The sequence below is a fragment of the Nerophis lumbriciformis genome, linkage group LG32, assembly GCF_033978685.3.
Source record: "Nerophis lumbriciformis linkage group LG32, RoL_Nlum_v2.1, whole genome shotgun sequence".
Classification (NCBI taxonomy): Eukaryota; Metazoa; Chordata; class Actinopteri; order Syngnathiformes; family Syngnathidae; genus Nerophis; species Nerophis lumbriciformis.
In genome coordinates, this window is record NC_084579.2 from 28,574,893 (window position 1) to 28,586,160 (window position 11,268).

The 11,268-nt window shown below is 40.2% G+C and overlaps 2 protein-coding genes and 1 non-coding gene across 3 annotated transcripts in view; all 3 read right to left on the reverse strand.

Moving 5' to 3' along the window:
* Positions 1–4,538, reverse strand: part of LOC133575005 (prostaglandin G/H synthase 1-like) — a 51,201-nt gene extending 46,663 nt beyond the window's left edge. The window contains 2 exon segments of the mRNA XM_072912097.1: positions 4,146–4,229; positions 4,304–4,538. Of these exon segments, the coding sequence (XP_072768198.1) occupies positions 4,146–4,229; positions 4,304–4,310 (91 nt within the window). The 5' untranslated portion in view covers positions 4,311–4,538.
* Positions 4,539–5,356: 818 nt separating this feature from the next.
* rpl37 (ribosomal protein L37) lies at positions 5,357–8,711 on the reverse strand. The gene is made up of 4 exons (XM_061927129.1): positions 8,582–8,711; positions 7,794–7,929; positions 6,334–6,418; positions 5,357–5,468 (listed from the first exon to the last, which is right to left on the reverse strand). Exons 1-4 carry the CDS (start codon positions 8,582–8,584, stop codon positions 5,399–5,401), a joined length of 294 nt encoding a protein of 97 aa, XP_061783113.1. The 5' UTR covers positions 8,585–8,711; the 3' UTR covers positions 5,357–5,398.
* On the reverse strand, positions 5,603–5,686 carry LOC133575038 (small nucleolar RNA SNORD72). The gene has a single exon (XR_009811452.1). It is a non-coding gene; the product is annotated as a small nucleolar RNA SNORD72 (small nucleolar RNA).
* Positions 8,712–11,268: the final 2,557 nt, after the last annotated feature.

Here is an 11,268-nt window from a genome sequence, read left to right on the forward strand (position 1 = left end):
CACTTTCCTCATCCACAAATCTTTCATGCTCGCTCAAATTAATGGGGAAATCGTCGCTTTCTCGGTCCGAATCGCTCTCGCTGCTGGTGGCCATGATTGTAAACAATGTGCAGATGTGAGGAGCTCCACAACCTGTGACGTCACGCTACTCGTCTGCTACTTCCGGTACAGGCAAGGCTTTGTTATCAGCGACCAAAAGTTGCAAACTTTATCGTCAATGTTCTCTACTAAATCCTTTCAGCAAAAATATGGCAATATCGCGAAATGATCAAGTATGACACATAGAATGGACCTGCTACCCCCGTTTAAATAAGAAAATCACATTTCAGTAGGCGGGTTTCACGGTGGCAGAGGGGTTAGTGCATCTGCCTCACAATACGAAGGTCCTGAGTAGTCTTGGGTTCAATCCCGGGCTCGGGATCTTTCTGTGTGGAGTTTGCATGTTCTCCCCGTGACTGCGTGGGTTCCCTCCGGGTACTCCGGCTTCCTCCCACCTCCAAAGACATGCACCTGGGGATAAGTTGATTGGCAACACTAAATTGGCCCTAGTGTGTGGATGTGAGTGTGAATGTTGTCTGTCTATCTGTGTTGGCCCTGCGATGAGGTGGCGACTTGTCCAGGGTGTACCCCGCCTTCCGCCCGATTGTAGCTGAGATAGGCTCCAGCGCCCCCCGCGACCCCAAAGGGAATAAGGGGTAGAAAATGGATGGATGGATGGCATTTCAGTAGGCTTTTAACTGCAATGTGGCCCTCAATTAAAACAAGTTTGACACCCCTGGTATGCAGTGATATATTATTTTGATTTATGTACTTTTTTTGTATGACAAAGTAGATAATCACATTTTTCCTCCTCTTTTCGTGTGAAATAGCGATAAAAATTGTACTATGTATAAGTCATACATAAAATATGTATTGTGTGTCACGTTTATCTTCACAGATACATTAACTCCCTTATAGTTTCGTCAGATACCCGTGGGCCAAAAACCACACACGAGGGACGTGTGCTCTTGTCCAAACAGAGGAAGTGGGCGCGTACGTGTTCTTTAACACGACCCGACAGGTGAAGGAAAGCTTAAACGTTTCGGGGAAACCAAATCTTCCAAAGGATTCCCAATTCCCATCATCCTTGCACACAAATTAATTCCAGATTAGTTCATTGTGTAGAGAGAGTGAGGGGGAAAAAATAAAAACCCTCCCAACTCCAAATGGAAGGAAACGCTGCCAGAGTGCGTACCAACGTGCTACAGCATGCCCTTCTTGGCTCATGCAGCACCCCTTTTTTGGCCTTGCTGCCATGCCAAAGACACTCAGAGTAAACCTCATCCGCCTGCTATGGAGAGAAAGTGTCATCTTACAGATAGATGACTGTATCATCAGAAAAAGTACAACATGTGTAATCTCGTTAAGAAGATAAAGTTGCAATGAGATGAGAAGGAGGTGAAACTGTTTGTTCACCTGTGTAAGAGCTGATAACATAATAGGGTGTGTGTGTGTGTGTGTGTGTGTGTATGTGTCTCTAAAAGGTTGGGGGGCGTTGGAAAGTCAGTTGGACAGGAAAAGGCTGTTTTGCGACAAGAACAACTTGTCCTGAGACCAGATTTTAAACTGATTCCAATTAGTGTGCACCTTTATGAATCAAATTTAAACAGAAATTAATAATGGAACAGATAAAGTAAGACAAGATATTATCATGTCACACAAGACTTCAAAAAAGTTCTCGGCTTTTCAGTGACATCGGAAGTTACTCGAAGTCAGCGGACTTGCGCTAAAATATGCATATTATCACTTGTCAAGTAAGGGTGGACTGTTTTATTGTATTGTATTTTATTATTATTTTTACAATAGTTGGTTTTAGAGATGTCCGATATTATCGGCCGATAAATGCTTTAAAATGTAATATCGGTATCGGTTTCAAAAAGTAAAATGTATGCCTTTTTAAAACGCCGCTGTAAAGGGTGGTACACGGACGTAGGGAGAAGTACAGAGCAGTGGCGTCTCCCAGTCATACTTGCCAACCCTCCTGATTCGGTGCCCCTCCCGAAAATCTCCCGGGGCAAACATTGTCCCGAATTTCTCCCGGTTTCCACCCAGACAACAATATTGGGTGCGTGCCGGCCCAATCACATACTATCTACAGTTTTTCACACACACAAGTGAATACATGCATACTTGGTCAACAGCCATACAGGTCACACTGAGGGTGGCCGTATAAACAACTTTAACACTGTTACAAATATACGCCACACTGTGAACCCACACCAAACAAGAATGACAAACACATTTCGGGAGAACATCCGCACCGTAACACAACAGAACAAATACCCAGAACCCCTTGCAGCACTAACTCTTCCGGGATGCTACAATATACACTACCCGCTACACTCACCCCCCCCCCCCCCCCCCCCAACCCCGCCCACCTCAACCTCCTCATGCTCTCTCAGGGAGAGCATGTCCCAAATTCCAAGCTGCTGTTTTGGGGCATGTTAAAGAAAATAATGCACTTTGTGACTTCAATAATAAATATGTCAGTGCCGTGTTGGCATTTTTTTCCATAACTTGAGTTGATTTATTTTGGAAAACTTTGTTACATTGTTTAATGCATCCAGCGGGGCATTACAACAAAATTAGGCATAATAATGTGTTAATTCCATGACTGTATATATTGGTATCGGTTGATATCGGAATCGGTAATTAAGAGTTGGACAATATCGGAATATCGGATATCGGCAAAAAAGTCATTATCGGACATCTCTAGTTGGTTTCTATACGTGCGCAATAACTGTTACATCTGTCAATAATCATTCAAGTCGTTCAAAAGACTGACACGAGTCAGTCTTTTGAACGACTCTTTGAAAGGAACGGCTCCACAAGATCCAAAAAGAGCCATAAATCCCTTCTAGTTTCCAACCAAAAAAAACAACAACTATTATAATGATAATAGTTTTTTTTTTTTTTTTTTAGCAGTTTTTAATCAAGGAAACAATCACTGGTAGCAGTTATAATATATTAGGATGAGAGCAATATGTAAACCAATATTACTCCATGGAGGGAAATATTCAGAAATATTGACAAAATATTTGTATTTCCATTGTAAACATTCCATAAGGTGATGCTAAATCGTCATGCTTTGATAATGACGTTACTATTTTTGCATTTTCCTTCACTTAAGAGATCTTTATAGCACAAAATCATTTTAACAAGATAGAAGAAAAAAAAAAACCCAAATAATAATATATACAGTTGTGGTCATAAGTTTACATACACTTGTAAAGAAGATAATGTCATGGCTGTCTTGAATTTCCAATAAATTCTACAACTCTTATTTTTTTGTGATAGAGTGATTGGAGCACATACTTGTTTGTCACTAAAAACATTCATGAAGTTTGGTTCTTTTATGAATTTATTATGGGTCTACTGAAAATGTGACCAAATCTGCTGGGTCAAAAGTATACATACAGCAATGTTAATATTTGGTTACATGTCCCTTGGCAAGTTTCACTGCAATAAGGCGCTTTTGGTAGCCATCCACAAGCTTCTGGTTGAATTTCTGACGACTCCTCTAGACAAAATTGCTGCAGTTCAGCTTACTTTGTTGGTTTTCTGACATGGACTTGTTTCTTCAGCATTGTCCACACATTTAAGTCAGGACTTAGGGAAGGCCATTCTAAAACCTTAATTCTAGCCTGATTTAGCCATTCATTTACCACTTTTGACATGTGTTGGCCTGTTTTGCTGCCAATGGAACTGGTGCTTTACAGAGAGTACATGGGACAATGAAAAAGGAGGATTACCTCCAAATTCCAACATATTTTTACACTTGTACACCTTTTACAAATAGTATTGTTTTACATAAAACAGGAACATGTGCAGCTATTTGCATGAGTTTGACCCAAACAGACTATTTCAGTTTTCATTATTTCCTACAAGGAACCAACAGTCAAGATGGATTGTGCCACGTTATGAACTTTACAAAAACAAACATCAAAGAGACTGAAAAGTATTAGTTAAATGTTGTGTCAGCACACTTGGGGCTTGTCGGGATGTGATGATCAAAAGAATGTTCAGCTGACACATTTCAAAGACGATAAGCAAAGTATACAAAAAGTGCAATTTGTTTCCCCGTGACCTGCTGACCTGTGGCTTACCTTTGCTGGAAGTCACCTCATCACCTCGGCATGCAGGCTCTCGCAGCAACAAGAGCAGAGCACAGAAGGATCCTAGTATAGAGGCTTCGCCCAGGAGGAAAACAGGATCAATTTTAAAGCATAATGTGCAAAAAAAATACCAGTAAAAGTCGACTGACATCTCATTACAGCAGCTCAACGAAGGTTCATCCCAATGCAGGAAACAACCTTAAAATCCACGCCGGTGATAGAATTGCCCGCGTTAGGAATTGGGAGTCAGCAACCAGTCGACAGGAGGTTACCTCCGCTGTGTGTGAGAGCCGCAGCCCGCCCAGCGAGCTATTACCTGCGGCCACAGAGGGAGGAGTGGAGCGGGGTCAGGGGCCCGCCTCCTGGCACACAATATCACCCCCTGCTGGTCATCTTTAAGTCCCTGCGGAGATTTAATATAATCATCCAAAGTAATAAAAAAAAAAAAAGATGCAAATAAATGTTTTGTGAGCAGAAAGTAAAGTGACGACACTGCAAATATTGAGTTGTAAAGGTGGTTATAGCATGATACTCTCCAGACAATAGGGGGGTGAGAAATGAGATCCATCCATTTTCTACCGCTTATTCCCTTTGGGGTCGCGGGGGGCACTGGAGCCTATCTCAGCTACAATCGGGCGGAAGGCGGGGTACACCCTGAACAAGTCGCCACCTCATCGCAGGGCCAACACAGATAGATCCAACTGTAAATTTCTTGAACCCCAAACCAGTTTGTCAGACGAAAAGCTACAAGCTTACAATTCGAACCAACATAATTATATGATGTCCAACATGTCTGTTTTTCTTAACTATTAAGACCTCTATTTTCAGTCTTCCAGCTGAAACCGTGAGAATGGTGCGTTTTGGCTTACACTGTCAAGAGGGGGGAAAAAAATCCAAATATTTAGACACTTTTTGATGAGGATGTTGAGTAACTTAAGTTGAGGAGGGGCATCACGTTTTGAGCCTGTACCAAATGGTTCAGCTTGCGTAAACAAGCCAGTACATTGATTTGTAGAATGTTATTGAGCAGACTCCAGTCTAGCAGAACAAAAGTACATTACTGAAATCACTGTTTATTGTAGCATTTGTGTGAAGCATCCAAAAGAGAACATATGTTGCTTGACAATCTAGAACAGCAAAGAGAAATCAAGTGCCTTTTTAACAAAATTTTACTTTGTGTGCATTGAGGAAACAAAATCTGATGGCGTTTGTTCATCACATTTATTTAAACAAAAATGTGTCATTTAGGAGGAGCTGGAGGCGGCCACTGCAGCACGTCTGGGTTTGGGGGTGGTTCCTTCCCGGAAGCCATTTCTGGATAATAAGATGTGAAATATGTTAAATACACAACACCCAGGTTTTAAATCTTTTATGGTTCTGACAAACATTTAAGAGATAAATGCAAGACTTGACATGTGGGACATCATAAGCAACAACTTGTTCTGCTACACTTGCCTCAGATAAAAAGGATAATCACTCTGAAGTCAGTTGTTCAGACATTTGGTTTATAAGATCATCATCAATGGCAAGCAGTGCTCAAGTTGTTGCGACCAGAACTCAAATATATTATCAAGCTGAGCAGTATTTGGTTAACAACCTGTTTATAATTCTTCAAACAAATTTCAAAAAATACTCAAATAGTGGCACAAATATTAAAATACTCAACTGCAGAGTATTGTGCATTTACGACACACACATGATGTTCCATTACAAAATGTTTCACAGCTCCTCACTGCATAGAGCAGCCCTTTCCAAACAACTTTACAAAAGTCACGCATACAAATTTACAAAAGTTGCGTCAGCTGTGAAAGGATTGTGCGATGGTGGCATCACCGAGTGGTCGACATGCTATTTTAATCCCTGAGCAGGAAACGATTAAATGAATTTTAAGTGGATGATGCTCACAGAAGTTAATTGGTGGGCAGCATCTTTTGGAACAGAGGCCACTAGTTCACAAAGCAGTATGGACAGTTTACAGCAGTTGATAATACCGTATAAATACACAATACCACAAAAGTGGTGTCACCGAATAAACAAATTTAACGTTAAATGTTGACAGTCGATTTTGCCAATTTAATCATTTGATGTATTGCGACATGAAACATGAAGTCGTTTTCTACAGAGGCCCTTTGTTTTAGCGTGGACCAAAGCAGTCTATCATTCATCCAGATGATCTTACCTGAATCGGCGATAGACAACCTTCAGGTGCCTGAGACGGCCAGTACCAGTGGTGTTCCTCCTCTTGGCCTTAGCGCTCCAGTTGTCTATAAAACATTTAACACGTCATAATGGCTCAATGTCAGTGCATGCACTTATAAATAGGTTAATTGCTGCTTCTAATAATCACAAAGTGTTTACATTGTTTAATATTGGGGTATTTATTTACTCATTTGTTGGTGTTCCCGTAACTTAGTATTTCTACATGCACGTTGGTTCTGGGCGATAATCGATAAATTCAAGTTCTGTGTCAGATGATTTAAAAGAATTAAAATAAAAAAATCAATGTTATGCCTCCTCTTGCTCCAACACACACTAAAGAAAAATATAAACGCAACAATTGAACATTAGTGTTTTTCCACAAGTAATTTATTCAAGAGAGCAGTTTTGATTTGGGCTTACATGCTAATCTAAACAAGTAAAATGAATGTTTTGGGCATTGTTTTATGCAGACGCATACATTTGTCCAAATGTGACCAACCAAGTAGACGCATTGTAGGTTTCCTGGACGTCGTATACATCGATAAAATTAAAATCTAAGGAAGAGAATCCCTCTGCCATCTTCCACTAATTTTTTAAATATATAAATCGCCCGCTAAAATATTCCCTCTTCTGACTCTCTCGTTGTCATTTGGGATGTGCGATGACCCGCCCTACCTGGACTCTGATTGGCCTGTCTGTAATGTTTTCCCTAAGCTTAAGCGATCATGATGCATCTTAGTATACAAACCAACCACCGATTTTTTTAATATGTAAACCAACCAATCATCATTGATGTTTCCCGTATAGTTTGTCCCCTGCCCGTGGAGTTGCTTCGCTACGTAGCTTCAACTTTTACGTTCATCATTTTTAAAATGGGAAACCATAGTTTTTACCACTGGATTATCAAAAACTGTACTTATTATGAGAAAACCGTAGTTGTTGGTAGGTATGGCAAAGAGACGGATCGAGATTTTAACACACATGGTTGGAAAAAAAGAAAAACGGAACATAATTTTTTATATTTTTACAGGGATAAAAAGACGGACTTGTGACTAAAGACGGTAAAATCACATGCCTGGTAATTATTGTCTAGACAGAAGTATTGCCTTCTAAAAGCAAGCGCCAAATTAAGTTATTTGAAAATTTCATGAAAAGTAAAATGTATGTCTGGTCTAAAACAATACAAGTTCGCTAAGATGTAGTGTATGCATTGTGATTTCAAAACACTACTTTTTGATAAAATGAAAGTTAAATGTGTTTTGAATTATTGCTGTTCCTTTGTATTCACTGGTTTCTTTAAAAAAATGTTTTTGGGGAAAATCGGAGATCCTCAGGCATAATGCACATATGTATATTTCTGTATCAGTATTGTTTAGATTACTTGTATTACTTACACATTAAAAGTGCCCCAAATAAACCACTAGTACAATCCAAACTTACACTTTCTCTTGCGCTTCTGGGGGTATCCACACTTGCCACAGGAGGACTTCTGCAGGTGGTAGGCTTTGGAACCACAACGACGGCACAAGGTGTGCGTCTTGTTCCGGCGCTTACCAAAAGATGATGTTCCCTTCGTCTGGAAAACGTAAGATGCAGACAATCAGAAGCCATCGGTACCAAAATACCTCTTACTCAAAAGCACTGCTACGTCTTGTCTCAGTTATCTAGATATGCTGGAATCACATTTTATCATTGGTTCGGACATTGAGAACATCACTGACAAGACGTATGGTGCAAACAGTCACTTCAAAACTGACGTATATTTTTAGTTTTTGCAACGTTTTTTTATCTTACACTTGGGCCACATGTCGGTAATACTGCTAGCATCTGCACATTGAAACTACTGCACTTCCAAGACGCGGATAGCTAACGGCGCTAGCCACCACTTAGCTTAGTTCTCAAATAACTATTTGAATTAAAGCCACTGCACAGTGGCGAGATGTAAGCGAGCCCAATAAACATTTATTATAGTAAAAAGTTACCACAGAACACTAATTCAATATAACGTGATGGTATCGAAGGGTCTCTAATATGGAAAAGGATCCACTAGCCGGTTAGCTACTACAGAATACGCGCTAAACAAGTCAAATATGTGCTTATTTTCAAACAATACGAGAACAAACCAGTGGCTGGGTTTCGCTATCTGTAAAATATGTACAATTTGTAGTCGATGGGTGTCACATTTGTATGATGTCCAAAGATTTTAACAGAACGATATTACTGCTTACCATTCTCACCCACTGGCCGAGGGAAAAGAGACCGGAAAAGGCGTCTGGCTGCGTTACATTAAATTACATTCGGGCTACTTCCTGTGTAACACCGAAAAGGGACCCCTTTGCGGATGGCGTTATTACAAATACCATGGAAAAAAATATGTTTAAAATTCCTGTATTTACTCCGGCGTGTGCATGCATTTCCCCACTTATGACTTTTTTGATAGTACGTTTCTGACGTATAGCTAACACAATGTGATTAAAATACAGGAAAATTATGAAATTAACTACAGAGCTTTGCAAGTGTCTAGTAGGTGTGATGTATTTATTAGAGGACACCTTTATTTGTATCAATGCATTTTTCTTAATAATATTATATTTTTGTGACTATTTGAGCTGTTGATTCACCCAGCAAGTGAAACCAGTGTCTATCATAGATATCTATCTTGAAAACAAGATTTAAATAAATTACAGTGCATCCGAAAAGTATTCACAGTGCTTCACTTTTCTACATTTTGTTATGTTTGCCTTATTCCAAAATTGATTACATAAATTTTTGGGCATTACACACAATAACGCATAATGACATTGTGAAAGTGTTTTTTTTTTATATAGACATTTTTGTAAATTTACAAAAAAAAAATCTTTAAGGCCATTTGATCAATACTTTGTTGATGCATCTTTGGAAGCAATTACAGCCTGAAGTCTTTTTGAATATGATGCCACAAGCTTGGCACACCTCTCTTTGGGCAGATTGTCCAGAATAGGGCAACAAGGCTAGTTCTGGGTTGTTCACTAAGAACCAATTTTAACCAAATGCATGCTTCTCTTTCCTGGCGAACAGTGCAGAACAGGTTGTCAGCTAATACTCTAATATTGTTCAAATCAGTAACCGGTAGTAAAACTCATGCTTTTCTCATGGCCCAAATAGTTCACAGTAGCACTATACATAATCATAATACCAGGGCGTCTAGCGAGGGGCATTTTGTACCCCCTCGTCCCAGGAAGAATGCTTTGCGGAAATATTTTATTTATAGATCTGTATCGTTCTGGAATAACCTGCCTCGAATTCTCACCGGCATTGAAAGTAAACAGGTTTTTAAAAGGAAAGTAATATTTTATCTGAGTCTTTCAATTAGTTTGCTTGTTGATGATTTTGTTTGGTTTTGTATTGTGTAGTTATATGTATATGGTAATTATTATTCTGTGACTGTAAATTGTTTGCTTGTTTTCTTATTGATGCTTTTATTTTTTTTTCTGTATTGTGTAGTTAGAATTATATGCTTTTACTTGTAATTGTATTGAGTTTGTGTACCCCAGGAAGACTAGTGGGTTGTTGTGGCAACCAGCAAATGGGGATCCTTAATAAAAATCAAAAATCAAATCAAATCTTTGGGCAGTTTCGTCCATTCCTTTTTGCAGCACTTCTCAAGCTCCATCAGGTTGGATGGGAAGCGTCGGTGCAGAGCCATTTTCAGATCTCTCAGAGATGTTCAATCAGATTCAAGTCTGGGCTCTGGCTATATGTGCCAATCAAGAACATTTACAGAGTTGTCCTGAAACCATTCTTTTGATATCTTAGCTGTGTGCTCGGGGTTGTTGTCCTGCTGAAAGATGAACCACCTACGTCTGAGTTTAAGAGCGCTCTGGAGCAGGTTTTCATCCAGGATGTCTCTGTGCATAGCTGCATTGATCTTTTCCTCTATCCTGACTAGTCTCTTTGTTCCTGCCCCTCAAACACATCCCCACAACATGATGCTGCCACCCCCATGCTTCACTGTAGGGATGGTATTGGCCTAGTACTGAGCGGTGCCTGGTTTCCTCCCAACATGACGCCTGCCATTCACGCTAAATAGTTCAATATTTGTCTGGTCAGACCAGAGAATTTTGTTTCTCATGGTCTGAGAGTTTTGAGGTTTATTTTGGCAAACTTTTTACTAAGACATTATTTCCATCTGGCCACTCTACTATACAGGCCTGATTGGTGAGTTGATGCAGAGATAATTGTCCTTCTGGATGGCTCCCCTCTCTCCACAGAGGAACGCAGTCGCTCTGGCAAAGTGACCTACGGGTTCTTGGTCATCTCCCTGACTTGGGCCCTTTCCCCCCGATTGCTCAGTTGAGACGGCTGTCCAGCTCTAGGAAGAGTCCTGGTGGTTCCAAACGTCTTCCATTTACGGATGATGGAGGCCACTGTGCTCCTTGGGATCTTCAAGGGAGCAGATATTTACTCTTCACCGGATTTGTGCCTCTAGACAATTATGTCTCGGAAGTCTAAAGACAATTCTTTCAATTTCATTCTTGGTTTTTGCTCTGCCATGCAGTGTTAGTGTGAGACTTTATATGGTTGTGTGCCTTTCCAAATAATTTCAAGGATGATCAGTTGAGACAGGATGCTCGTCACTTTTGAGCAGTGTTGGGACTAACGCGTTACTAAGTAACGCGTTACTGTAACGCCGTTAGTTTCGGCGGTAACTAGTAATCTAACGCGTTATTTTTTTATATCCAGTAACTCAGTTACCGTTACTACATGATGCGTTACTGCGTTATTTTACGTTATTTTTTAATGTAGTACCGGCTAGAAACAGAAGAAGTGTCGTCCTTCTGTCTCACAAGGAAAAGAAAAGGCGTGCTTTCCTCGACCGAGGAGCGGAGCGCAGGGGAGACGTTCCTCCAGGGCCTATGTACTTCGGGGCTAACAC

Coding starts and splice junctions, on each gene's coding strand:
- rpl37 (XM_061927129.1), bottom strand. Junction 6,419..7,793: donor CCAGAAGCGCAAGAGAAAGT/GTAAGTTTGGAT, acceptor AATGTTTTATAG/ACAACTGGAGCGCTAAGGCC. Junction 5,469..6,333: donor GTTGTCTATCGCCGATTCAG/GTAAGATCATCT, acceptor CTTATTATCCAG/AAATGGCTTCCGGGAAGGAA.